The following is a 14,190-nucleotide window of genomic DNA, read 5'->3' on the forward strand; positions in this document are numbered from 1 at the left end:
ATCTCTTTCACTGATCATTCGATCAAATACCACCAAAAGAAAGCTCTATTTGTGTGAAAAAATGGACGCTAATTTTGTTTGGGTACAACGTCGCACGACCACGCAATTGTCAGTTAAAGTGATGCAGTGCCAAATCTCAAAAAGTGCTCTGGTCAGGAAGGGTGTAAATTCTTTCGGGGCTGAAGTGGTTAAACCTCATTTGTCATGTAGCTGCCCACCCCATTAATTTGTTCAGATCTTCCTGCATGGTTTCCACATCCTGTGGAGAATTGATTGCCCTGCTTACCTTAGTATTGTCCGTAAATACAGAGATTGAATGTTTTATCCCATCCTCCAGGTTGTTTATGAACAAATTAAATAGGATTGGTCCCGGCACAGAACCCTGTGGTTCCCCCGCTACCCACCCCTGACCATTCAGAGTATTCCCCATTTATCACCACTCCCTGAACTCGCCCTTGTAGCCAGTTTTCAATACATGTACTCACCCTATGGTCCATGCCAACGGACCTTATTTTATACAGTAAACATTTATGGGGAACTGTGTCAAATGCTTTTGCAAAATCCAGATACACAACTACGGGCCTTCCTTTATCTAGATTGCAACTCACCTTCTCATAGAAGGTTAATAGATTGGTTTGGCAAGAACGATTCTTCATGAATCCATGCTGGTTACTGCTAATGATACCGTTCTCATTACTAAAATCTTGTATATAGTTCCTTATCATCCCCTCCAAGAGCTTGCATACTATCGATGTTAGGCTAACTAGTCTGTAATTCCCGGGGATGTATTTTTGGCCCCGTTTTAAATATTGGTGCTACATTGGCTTTTCTCCAATCCGCTGGTACCATTCCAGTCAGTAGACAGCAAAAATTAGGAACAATGGTCTGACAATAACTTGACTGAGTTCCCTAAGTTCCCTGGGGTGCAAGCCATCCGATCCCGATGATATATTAATGTTAAGTTTCCCAAGTCTAATTCTAATTCTGTCCTCTGTTAGCCATGAGGGTTCTTCCTGTGATGTGTCATGAGGATAAACACTGCAGTTTTGGTTACTGAAGCCCCCGGATTCCCTTGTGAATACTGAGGAGAAGAATAAGTTCAATACATTCGCCATCTCTTCCACTCACCATCAATGTAAAGGGACATCTCTTCCACTGACCATCAATGTAAAGGGACATCTCTTCCACTGACCATCAATGTAAAGGGGTATCTCTTCCACTGACCATCAATGTAAAGGGACACCTCTTCCACTGACCATCAATGTAAAGGGACATCTCTTCCACTGACCATCGATGTAAAGGGACATCTCTTCCACTGACCATCGATGTAAAGGGACATCTCTTCCACTGACCATCGATGTAAAGGGACATCTCTTCCACTGACCATCAGTGTAAAGGGGCATCTCTTCCACTGACTATCAATGTAAAGGGACATCTGTTTCAGTGACCATCAATGTAAAGGGACATCTGTTTCAGTGACCATCAATGTAAAGGGACATCTCTTCCACTGACCATCAATGTAAAGGAGCATCTCTTCCACTGACCATCAATGTAAAGGGACATCTTTTTCACTGACCATCAATGTAAAGGGACATCTCTTCCACTGACCATCGATGTAAAGGGACATCTCTTCCACTGACCATCGATGTAAAGGGACATCTCTTCCACTGACCATCAGTGTAAAGGGGCATCTCTTCCACTGACTATCAATGTAAAGGGACATCTGTTTCAGTGACCATCAATGTAAAGGGACATCTGTTTCAGTGACCATCAATGTAAAGGGACATCTCTTCCACTGACCATCAATGTAAAGGAGCATCTCTTCCACTGACCATCAATGTAAAGGGACATCTTTTTCACTGACCATCAATGTAAAGGGACATCTCTTCCACTGACCATCAATGTAAAGGGACATCTCTTCCATTGACCATCAATGTAAAGGGACATCTCTTCCGCTGACCATCGATGTAAAGGGACATCTCTTCCACTGATCATCAATGTAAAGGGACATCTCTTCCACTGACCATCAATGTAAAGGGACATCTCTTCCACTGACCATCAATGTAAAGGGACATCTCTTCCATTGACCATCAATGTAAAGGGACATCTCTTCCGCTGACCATCAATGTAAAGGGACATCTCTTCCACTGACCATCAATGTAAAGGGACATCTCTTCCATTGACCATCAATGTAAAGGGACATCTCTTCCGCTGACCATCGATGTAAAGGGACATCTCTTCCACTGATCATCAATGTAAAGGGACATCTCTTCCACTGACCATTGATCTAAAGGGACATCTCTTCCACTGACCATCAATGTAAAGGGGCATCTCTTCTACTGACCATCAATGTAAGGAGACATCTCTTCCACTGACCATCAATGTAAAGGTGCATCTCTTCCACTGACCATCAATGTAAGGAGACATCTCTTCCACTGACCATCAATGTAAAGGGGCATCTCTTCCACTAACCATCAATGTAAAGGGACATCTCTTTCACTGACCATCAATGTAAAGGGACATCTCTTCCACTGACCATCAATGTAAAGGGACATCTCTTCCATTGACCATCAATGTAAAGGGACATCTCTTCCACTGATCATCAATGTAAGGAGACAGCTCTTCCACTGACCATCAATGTAAAGGGACATCTTTTCCACTGACCATCGTTGTAAAGGAGCATCTCTTCCACTGACCATCAATGTAAAGGGACATCTCTTCCACTGACCATCAATGTAAGGAGACATCTCTTCCACTGACCATCAATGTACGGAGACCATTAACTTAAAACCAAAGTAAAGATCCATTTCTCTGCTAACCACCAACATATAGGAGGACGTTTTTTTGCCTATTTCATTTTAATAGTGTGATTATTACAGGAAATGTTTTTACGATATAGAGCAGAGGGTGTGGTAGAAATGATCCACCTAGGGTGTTATATACTGTAGGTACACCACATTCTTTATGTATTATTATTATATCAGGGGTTCCCTTGAGCCCTGGGTTCCTCTGGGGTAGAAGGGCTTCTCTTAGCTGTAATACAATGATAACAAATATATAATATTGATATGACAGCCGCACATTGTGCTATACAGGACCCATGTGTCACACTGTGTGACTTGAGGAGGAGTAGAGCCAGCGCCGTCTTTAGCGTGGGGCAAATGGGGCACCTGCCCTGGGTTCAATCTTTGTAGGGGGGCCCGTGCTGCTACCCATAAATTGGGGCCCTGACGAAGGGTTTGAGGAGTGCACAGAGGACACGGGAGGCTGTATTCCCGTGCTAGCCAGCTGAGAGGGAGTGGGTCCGGGAGCTCCACTGACACTCTGTGGAGCTCCCGGCCCCGCCCCTCTATACTGGCTGGGGAATACAGAGGTCCAGGGGTGGGGCCTGGAGTAGGGTTGCCATCTGTCTAGGATTCACCCGGACAGTTCGGGTTTTGAATCTTGTGTCCAGGTTTCAGACCATCTAAAACCCGGACACAACATTCAAAATGGACTGTGGCTCCCCAAGTAATCAAGTACAACAAATGCCAAGTGCACAAGGGGCCCCACCCTCATACACGGACAGGAGAGAGGGCTTGATCTGCTCCTCCTCCTCCCACCCCTACCCCTCTGTCTGCCCACCTACACTCCAATCCCCAGTGTTCTGTGCCTCAGGAAAAGGATGTGTGGGGCTGGAAGTTTGAAGCTCAGCAACTCAGCTCAGATACATGGTGGATGGAAGGTGTTGATGCATGAGCCTCCATCCTCGGATGAGTGAGCTCCCCATCCAATGTCTTTAACTGAAGTCTCCTCCCCTCCCTCCCTTCTCCACGCAAGTGAGTACACCAAGGTAAGTGGTGCCCTGTGGACTCTGATGTAAAGGGGGCTTTAAGGACCCTAATTTAAGGAGGAATGCTGGGAACTCTGATGTAAGTTGGAGGTTTGGTGAGCAGTAACTCCTTTACATCGGAATTCCCATTTACACCAGAGTCCACTGTGTTCCCCCTTAAAAAAAAAAAAAAGCTGTGCATGGCTAAAGTGTTCGGGTTTGGCTTGCAGAAAAGGTGGCAATCCTAGCCGGTAGCTCCACTGGCGCTCCCACTCCGATCATTGGCTCTCACTACAGTCGCTCTGTTCCAGCCCCGCCCCCTCTCAGCTGGCTAGCACGGAAATACAGCCTACAGTCACCTCTGTGCACTCTGCAAAACCTTCATCGGGGCCCCAATTCACGGGTAACGGGGCCCCCCTATAAAGCATCAGCGGCGCTCCCGGCTGTTGTAGTGAGAGCAGAGAATGGAAGCCCCGCCCACACACCTGTAAATGTATGTAGTGAGTTTGGCTGGCCAGGTATGTCTTTACACCCAAAAATGCCTGACTGCTTAAACCCTGAGCTGTGTTATTCAACTGTAAAGCTGTGCATTGCTGAAAGGTCTCTGACCATCACCTGTATAATGTCTGAAGTCTCTGATTGTCTCCTGCAGTATGTCCGCAGTCTCTGATTGTCTCCTGCAGTATGTCCGCAGTCTCTGATTGTCTCCTGCAGTATGTCCCCAGTCTGCTTGATTTTCGCCTGCAGTATGTCTGCAGTCTCTGATTGTCTCCTGCAGTATGTCCCCAGTCTCTGATTGTCTCCTGCAGTATGTCTGCAGTCTCTGATTGTCTCCTGCGGTATGTCCCCAGTCTCTGATTGTCTCCTGCAGTATGTCCCTAGTCTCTGATCGTCTCCTGCAGTATGTCCGCAGTCTCTGATTGTCTCCTGCAGTATGTCCCCAGTCTCTGATTGTCTCCTGCAGTATGTCCGCAGTCTCTGATCATCTCCTGCAGTATGTCTGCAGTCTCTGGTTGTCTCCTGCAGTATGTCCACAGTCTCTAGTAATCTCCTGCTGTATGTCCCCAGTCTCTGGTAATCTCCTGCAGTATGTCCCCAGTCTCTGGTAATATCCTGCAGTAGGTCAGCAGTGTCTCTGATTGTCTCCTGCAGTATATCCGCAGTCTCTGATCATCTCCTGCAGTATGTCCGTAGTCTCTGGTTGTCTCCTGCTGTATGTCCGCAGTCTCTGGTTGTCTCCTGCAGTATGTCCACAGTCTCTGATCATCTCCTGCAGTATGTCCCCAGTCTCTGGTAATCTCCTGCAGTATGTCCCCAGTCTCTGGTAATCTCCTGCAGTACGTCAGCAGTGTCTCTGATTGTCTCCTGCAGTATGTCTGCACTCTCCTGTAGTATGTGTATTAATGTGCCCCTTTACTTGCTCAATTATTTAGGATTGCTCCACTGCTCAGTGAGAGGTAATGATGTGCTTTAACCTGTAGCAACCAATCAGCAAACAGTAGTGATCCGCTTTAATCTCTAGTAGCCAATCAGTAAGTGGTATTGATGTATATTAACCTCTAGCATCCAATTGGCAAGTAGAAATTATGCATTGTAACCTTTAGCAACCAGACAGTGAGCAGTAAGGATAGACTGTAACCTCTGGCAAACAATTGCAATCACTGCGTGATCTGCTGCAGTAAATAGATTTTGAGTCTACCTGCTATTTTTTTGTATGTCTCAGAATGGAGGGGGGGGGGGTCAATAAAATGTTTGCCTAGGGCCCAATCAAAATTAAAGACAGCCCTGAGCAGAGCATGAAGAGCAGAACAGCTGCACAGCTCTCCTCTCCCCATTTCCTGCCTCTCTCATGTCTCCTTTCTCCCTCTTAGCAGGGAAGGGAATGGTTCAGCTCCGCCCACCTTCTCTCAGTCCCTCTCCTTGGACTGTACCACAATACATTATGTGACTGTAATATCCTCACATTCTCCACATCTCTTACATAGACTGCCCTCTACACAAGACGTAAACCTCATGTGATTTCTTTCCATCTCCCCCTGGGGTGAGTTCATTTCGTTCTACCACCCCTACAATACTTCCAGTGGTAAATTCTACTGTTGGCCCGGCCCACTCTCCCCAGCGGTGACGTCGTAGTCGGTGGGGGCTGGTGAATGGTCCGGCGAGGTCGCGCGGGATCCGTGACGTCAGGCAGTCAAGATATAAAAGCGGAGCCTCTGGCGCCATTTCTTCATTCCAACCGGTGACGACCAAGGGACAGTAAGAGGTCATTGTGAAGCACAGAAATATCCAACGACGACATGAACGGACAGCTGCTCAATGGGTTTCACGATGCTCTCATCGACGAGGGGAGCTTCCTTTTTACCTCCGAATCCGTCGGGGAGGGTCACCCTGGTGAGTTCATGGCGGGGCGGGTGGTATAGGACGTTAGCTCACTACGTGACTCATTCGGGCATGTCGGTGAGTGGGGGGAGGAGGCGGCCGCCGAGCCGATCCCCTTTCGGCTGATTTAAACGTGCTTAGGCCGGTGCGCGCCGCCGCCGCAATGCAGCCGAGCACGTGGTGTGGGGCGGCCCCGCCTGTGTGCGGAGAGTGGCGGCGGCTCTGCCAATGGGAAGAGTACGCCTTCACAGCCCCCCTCTGATCAACCAATGGGTGGAGTCCGGCCCCCCCTCTCTAAACACTTAGGGAGTGGTCCTGGTCCCAACCAACTTGGTGAGGGGGGTCCCTGCACCCCTCTGATCACGTGGGGGGACCCAGTGTGCATCTGATCAGTGTAATGAGGGGTCACATGGAATGGCTCCCTCGGAGCCATGCTGGTCTGTATTAGTACAGTAAGGGGCACATTCACACTGGAAGACAGTTTTAGCAGCTCATTTGTTTTAATGGGTTGCTGAATTCATTAAAAGAGCAGAGGTGACTTAAAAAATCACGAGGTACCAAACTGGTATGGCAGCCAAGTACTAGCACATCATGGAATACTTGCCTTAGGAGGCCCTCTGATGTAATATTATCGCTGAGAGCTGGCATGTTCTGCTGTATTTTATTGCTCTGGCTATGTGACTGCATATTTAGGAGATGTTCATTTTACCTACAGGTAAGCTGCCCTATAGGTGTACCTGTAGGTAAAAATGACCAAGTGGGGTTTACAACTGCTGTAATATACAGTGGTACACCACGGGTTCCGGGGGTCATTACTTCAGCTCTGTACAGCCATGTGTATGATACTAATCAGCCAAGCGGAAGGGCTCCTCCCCACCTAATGGCCTGGATCTGTACTAGGAAATCTATAGCTGAGACCTCTTAAACAAAAAGGAAACAAAGCACTTGCTACACAGCAGGTGTGATCTCTATTAAGTAACAAAGGTTTAGCCTGGAATTCTATTTTAAGCCTAATCTTAAAGGGGTTATAAACCCTCATATAATTTTTTTTTTTTTTTTTTTAACCTTAATGCATTAAGGTGGAAAAAAATACTTGGCATTCCCCAGCACCCCTACCTGAGCCCCTTCATGTCGGTGGGGACACTGTCCCCCCTCTCCATGGGGTCCCAGCTCTTGAATTGATAGATCAATGGAAGCCCAGCCATTTGCTTCCGCTGCAGTCATTCAAATCAACGCAGGGAGTGAGTCTGGCACTAATTTCTAGGTGCAAATGCTGGACCTGGGAGCACGCCTGTAAGGTAACCTCCTTGGTAGAGTGCTTCTAGGGGGTTATCTGATGTGGGGAGGAGCTGCCGGGGGACCCAAAAAGAAAATGTTTGGGGCCACTCTGCAAAACAAGCTACATGGTGGAGGCAAGCATAAATGTGTTTTTAAAAACCCCCTTACAATCACTTTAAATACTAGCAAGTACCTATGCTGAATAACCTGTGTAAAGGTGGCCATTAATGGATCAAGACAGCTGGTTCAGCAGGGACCAGGCAAATTTCAATCATGTGTGGCCACTGCCTTAACAGAAGTTGATGGCCCTTGTGGGGGAGGTAAGCAGTTGGCTAGTAGCTGCAGCACTGAGTATTTTGGCAGTGGAAAGGATTCCCACATCCACTTAAAACTTGTGGGTGGAGGAATTGGTTCAGTATTCACCAATGGGCTGCTAGGAGCACCGACAACGGATGGCCCATATCTTCTGATGGGAGTTGATCATGTGACCGGGTCAAACTAGGTATTCATATGAATTGAATGTTAATGCATGTGTTGGGAGGTAGTGTTTAAGTCCAGCTAGGTTTAGACTAGAATTCTACATGTTAACATTGAAACCTTAAGCAGTGTTGGGTTTAATGTCAAATGGCTTGTAAGCATTGGATGATGTGAGGCTGGTCTCGAGAAATCTGTTTGTATCCAGTCGGGCAGAATTGTATAGTGTATCGATCACTATCCTGATGACATGCAAAGCAGTTTTTTGGGGTGGGGGTTGTATTTGGTGTCTGAAGATGAGCACTTGAATTTCTGGTACTGTATCAGATTGTGTTAACATTAATTGGATATGGCTTCCCTTGACTGTAAAGCAGGTAAGCTATAATGGCACAGATAAGCGTGCTGTATATCCTTGTGCATAGTCTTGGGAAGGATCCTGTGACTGCCCGGGCCCTGCCTCCTTGTGGGTGTTGGACGGATTGGTCCAATGGTTGAAAGCCTTGGAGGTGGATCAGGTTTCAGGTGTGATGCATGCTTTGGACAGCTGCAGCAGAGAGTTTGCGTATTTCCCTGCTTCCACATTTAGCAGCAGCTCTGGGTTGTAGCCAGATTGCGTTTCTCTAGCATGGGAAGAGTACAGAGGGAGGAGTCTTTTATATCCGCTGTGACTTGGCTCCAGTCCCAGGTTTACTTGGCAGTAGCTTCCTTATTCCTGTATTTACTTCCAATGATATGTACTACTTGCACAACATCAGCATTGTTTAATGAATGTTAAAGTGACACTGTAGAATTTTTTTTTTTTTTTTTTTTTTTTTTCCAACAGCAAAAACGTGGAGTATATTACCAGAAATGGCCTGTGAAGTAATGACTTGACTACAGCTATTGCATAGAGATCAGATGTCAGCATTGTATTACAGTCACTACAGTTGGCTGAGTCTGTGAAGAGGCAGCTGTCATCTCCATTTATAGCACTAATATCACGGTTTCTAAAATGCTTTAGGTCACTGGTCCTTAACCTCAGTCCTCACATACTCCCAATGGGCCATGTTTTCAGGTGTGCCTTTACTTTGCACAGCTGCTTTTAAATTGCTATTAATGACCTGGTATTAACTATTTTATCTGAGGGAAGTTCCTACAACATGGCCTGTTGGGGTTACTTGAGGACTAAGTTTGAGAACCAATGGTTTAAGTGACTGAGCAGTTACTAGGCAACTGTAGTAAAATCTATCCTCATAACCATTTATATTGTTGTCCTAATATCTAATTTTGTGGATTTTCTTAACAGACAAAATTTGTGACCAAATCAGTGATGCAGTCCTTGATGCCCACCTCAAGCAGGATCCAGATGCAAAGGTGGCTTGTGGTAAGTAATCTTGTTTGTGTGTTTTTTTTTTTTTTTTTTTTTTTTTTTTTTTTCTTCCAAACCAACCAGATGTGTCTCAATGGAACATCTTTCATTTACAGAAACTGTGGCAAAGACTGGCATGATTCTCCTTGCCGGTGAGATCACTTCTCGGGCTGTAGTGGATTACCAGAAGATTGTACGAGACACAATCAAACATATTGGTTATGATGATTCTTCCAAGGGTGAGTGGTGTGGATCTGAAGCACTTGAAACCTATCACTGGCTTATTAGATGGTATTTGTAACTTTTTTTTTTTTTTTTTTTTTTTTCTCTCTTCCCTTTCAGGCTTTGACTACAAGACCTGCAATGTGTTGGTTGCACTTGAACAGCAGTCTCCTGACATTGCCCAGGGTGTCCACTTGGACCGGAATGAAGTTGATGTAGGAGCTGGTGACCAGGTGATGTTTTATTCAGTCTAGGAAGAATTGCTTTTTTGCCAGTATTTACTGGGAGCCATTTTTAATTGTCACCCACAGTACATCATGGGCTTTGATTGGGGTTATCTGCCTTCAGATTTCTTTGTCCTGCCAGTGATTCCCTTGCACACTAAACAATCATTGCAGCTGTTCAAGCAGCTTGACCATGTTGCTGCTCAGCAAACTTGTTCTGGTGTTGCCCCAGCTTTTTTTACCAGAATGCTAAATGGGACATTTGTTTTTCTAATGCCTTTTTGGGTAACGCAAGACACAGGTCCTAACATCCAGTTGGTAGAATTCTGATTCTTTAGGATTATTTGGAGACTCTTAGAAGGCAACACAATCTTGCAATAGGTGAAACACTCCATGAAGCATGTTTGGACTCTGGCATTGGACTTGGCAAATTCTCCTGGAGGGCTCCACTTCTCTGCAGTTGGCTGAAAAATTTCCCTGTTCAGTGACCATTCTGGTTCGCGCACCTGATGGTGACTCGGAAAGGCTGCCAGATGTTTCTCTAACACTTTGCAGTGGACTGCAGAGATTGAACTCAGGTTGACCTTTAACTGTATCAGGGAAGGACATAATGTTCCCTGCTAATTATACAAGACTGCTACTATGCTGTCTGAAAGGACCATGGTGGTCTCGTCTCCTTAAATGCCCTACACTTCTGAAATTGCCTGCAGCTCCCTCCAATTGGCTGATCTTTAGGACTCCACACTGCATCAGGTCACTTTGGGGGGCCCCCCCAGCACTGGTAATTTGTGTTCATTCCCCCATTGGGATAGCTGTGGCAGACATCAAGCACCCCCTCAATTTTAAAGTGCCATTTTGGGTATCTACTCAGAGTAACATCTTTCACATTAACCAAAAAAATTGGTTACCTTTGTTAAACATGTTGGAAATATTGCTATGCAAATACAGTCTGACGGAAGTTGCATTGACCACTATTTTATTCTCTAGGCATAGGGTCTGTGCCAAAAATATAGTTTAGGGTTTCTGAGTAACTTTCTAGCAGAATGATTTTTACACGTAGGGCCAGCATGCCATAATTGGCCTGGATGGGAAGTGGTTGTGATCTTTTCTGGTTTTGGAACAGTGAAACTTGAACCTGGGCTGTTTGTACTAATGGCCAGTGTTAACCGTACTGTGGTAATCCTAATGAATTGCATTATTTACTTTTAGGGCTTGATGTTTGGCTATGCTTCTGATGAAACAGAAGAGTGTATGCCTCTGACAATAATGCTGGCACACAAATTGAATGCAAAGATGGCTGAGCTGCGCCGTAATGGGACTCTGCCATGGCTTCGTCCGGACTCCAAGACTCAAGTGAGTGCCCTGAATACCATAATTCAAATAAAGGGTTTCTTCTGTATGTTTGGTGTTAATGCTGTTACATTATTTTGGCAGGTGACAGTCCAGTATATGCAGGACCGTGGAGCTGTGATCCCAATCCGAGTTCATACAGTTGTAGTGTCTGTTCAGCATGATGATGTAATCTGCCTGGATGAGATGCGGGATGCACTAAAGGACAAGGTGGTAAAGACTGTGATCCCTGCCAAGTACTTGGATGATGATACAATCTATCATCTGCAGCCAAGTGGGCGGTTTGTAATTGGCGGTCCACAGGTAAGACTGTGTTTAATGCTACTATCTTGCTGTTTTGTAATTTGGTCCCAATATTCTAGCATATATTGACATTTACCTGTTTTCAGGGAGATGCTGGCTTGACTGGACGCAAAATTATTGTGGACACTTATGGAGGTTGGGGTGCCCATGGTGGTGGAGCCTTCTCTGGCAAAGACTACACAAAGGTGGATAGATCTGCTGCTTATGCTGCTCGGTGGGTTGCAAAATCCCTGGTAAAGGCTGGCCTCTGCCGTCGTGTGCTTGTCCAGGTAAGTTACAATTTTCAGCAACAATTGGAGTGACTGAAGTACATGGTTGGTTGACTCCGGCTGGTAGTTTAGGGGGGAAAAACAGTTACAAGCTGTTCACCCCCACATGTCAAACTTGTTTTTTCTTTATCTAGGTTTCTTATGCTATTGGTGTTGCACATCCTCTGTCTATCTCCATCTTCCACTATGGAACCTCACAGAAGAGTGAGAGGGAGCTTCTGGCTATTGTGAACAAGAACTTTGACCTCCGCCCTGGTGTCATTGTCAGGTAAAGTTGGTGACAGTTAATGTTTGAAAAAGTGGGAGGGAGGAGTCATGACACAAAGGTAGATGTCCTATAGTGTAAGAAGGGGCTTGTCGTAAATAGACCGTGATGAAAAGCTGCAAGTTTGACCTTGACAGTAGCAGTCTGAAGTGGTAAGTATGGTGTCCTGGACATCACCAGGGTAAGTGCCCTGTACAGAACCATTGCCTCAGGCTCTTCCCATAGTTGAGACTTCACACCACACAACATGCTAATTTTCATACTCTTGTATTAACAAATGAACTTGTATATTCCAGGGATCTGGAGCTGAAGAAGGCACTTTATCAGAGGACTGCAGCCTATGGTCATTTTGGTAGGGAAGGCTTCCCCTGGGAAGTTCCCAAAAAGCTGGAGTATTGATTGTTAGGCTTTTTTTTCCCCCTTTGACTTGCTGGCGTTACATACAGAGAAGCCTGCAGTCTTCTAAGGTGGGAAAAGGCCCTTTTAACTTTCCTGTTAATCTATTGGCTCACTGTATAGTCTCCAGTACCATGCTGTTCTTGTGGAGAGGGGACCATATTAGCTGTTTTATTACCTACATACTTTCCTGTCTATTTTGGTGCTTCTAGCAGACAAGGCTTGTTCTGTTAATGGCCTTAAGTTATCTCCATGACCAAGTATTTTTATCCCTGATCTACCACTGTAATATCCCTGTGGTATTGATTGTACAGGACCTGAGTGATTTCATTTAACCTATTGGGTATCCACCTCTTGGGCATGTCCTGTGTATTTAAATTTCCCTATGCATAAAAAAAATCAGCACTTTGCCAAAACCATACACTCAAAATTTCTATCACGGTTGATGCAGTGCACACCTGCCCAATTTGAAGAAAGTGGCTTATATGGTTGCAACCAATTTCCTGGTGCCTGTAGACTCACTCCTTAATTTTTGTTTAATTTTCCCTTTTCATTCAGCCACACTGCACAAATCTCTCTGCCCGCTATTAAAACTGCAAGCCAGTGCCATGTCTGCTTTATTTATTCCCCCTCTGATGTTGCCTGGTGTGGCTACAGAGTAACTGGTGCAACGCAGAGTTGAGGCACAACTGGCAGGGGACAGGGAGAGCTGAGGATCTTACTTGAAAACAGATGTGTAACTGCTTTTTATTTATTGTGTTGCCAGACAAGGCGTAAATACAGAGTAGCCTAGGTCTCAGGCAACATTTTTTTTATTTTTTTGGTACACTTTATGCTGTTGTATTGGTTCTGGTATCTGCGCAACCAGTTACCTCTGGCATGCTGAGGTGTAGTACAGAAAATCCTTGGCTGCACATTGCAGAGGTCCTGGCTTGTATCATGTGTAGGCTTCTCTTGGTTGGAGGGGCCTCCTGCAGGATAGTGCTATGCTAGTGTTGTACAGAGAAACTGGTGGTTTACAACTGTCCTGTGGAGGGCTCTGACTGAGTTGAGTTTCACTAACCACCTCAAATTTTTTTTATTTTTTATATTCCATGTGTCTGTTTCTGGTAAAAGACAATTGAGATTTCATTAATAAAGTGTTAGGGTCTCCTTTGAAACCTGTGTCTTGACTCATTTGTTAATATCCATACCTGAACAGAATTGTGCTGACCTGCTTGGGCTAAAGGCAGCCAGAAAGCGCTTCCTGTGTAAACGGGTGTTCATTGCAAGTCACTAGATTCCATCACTTACATGCATGCCTATCACAAGGTCATGAAGGGTTTCATAGATGCCCATTAAAATTTCCTCAGTGTGGTATGAGGGTAGGTGCTTGTTTGTGTAAATATTCAGTGGACTCCTGCGCTTAAATGAAATTCGGGAGGGATGTTATCATTTACTGGATGCTGCAAGCACTGACACCAGCTCATGTATATAGACTAAAAGAAAAAAATGGTAGTGCTGGGCTTCCAGAGGTGGAACCTTACAAAAGAGCTCTAGAGCTAGTTTGTTCAGATGGGAATATACCAGATGGTATGTATTCACCTCAAACAGATTGAGAAAAATAGAGGGAAAAATCTCAGTGTAGGAATTCTATCCCCTAATGAAAGTGCTCATATACAGTGTATGCGCAATAATAAAATGTCAAAGTGCAACTTATAACTCCATAGCATAACAAGTGCTGAGTGCAATAATAACCATAGATATAAAAACCACACACTAGTCCAACTATAAATCAGACTTGCATAGCAAAAGTGCATATAGAAACAAATAACTAAAGTATATGTAATCACTTTCTGAGTGAGCACAGACTAGTGACAATTGAGTGCAAA

At 45.2% G+C, this 14,190-nt stretch overlaps 1 protein-coding gene across 1 annotated transcript; it reads left to right on the forward strand.

Annotated features, from left to right (window-relative positions):
- The first annotated feature begins 6,024 nt into the window (after positions 1-6,024).
- MAT2A (methionine adenosyltransferase 2A) lies at positions 6,025-13,479 on the forward strand. The gene is made up of 9 exons (XM_077469564.1): positions 6,025-6,202; positions 9,228-9,305; positions 9,407-9,529; positions 9,633-9,745; positions 10,946-11,089; positions 11,171-11,389; positions 11,476-11,658; positions 11,793-11,926; positions 12,220-13,479. Exons 1-9 carry the CDS (start codon positions 6,109-6,111, stop codon positions 12,320-12,322), a joined length of 1,191 nt encoding a protein of 396 aa, XP_077325690.1. The 5' UTR covers positions 6,025-6,108; the 3' UTR covers positions 12,323-13,479.
- Positions 13,480-14,190: the final 711 nt, after the last annotated feature.

The sequence above is a fragment of the Lithobates pipiens genome, unplaced genomic scaffold (genome assembly GCF_037356315.1).
Source record: "Lithobates pipiens isolate NorthernLeopardFrog02 unplaced genomic scaffold, aLitPip1_a1.2 Scaffold_8, whole genome shotgun sequence".
NCBI lineage: Eukaryota > Metazoa > Chordata > Amphibia > Anura > Ranidae > Lithobates > Lithobates pipiens.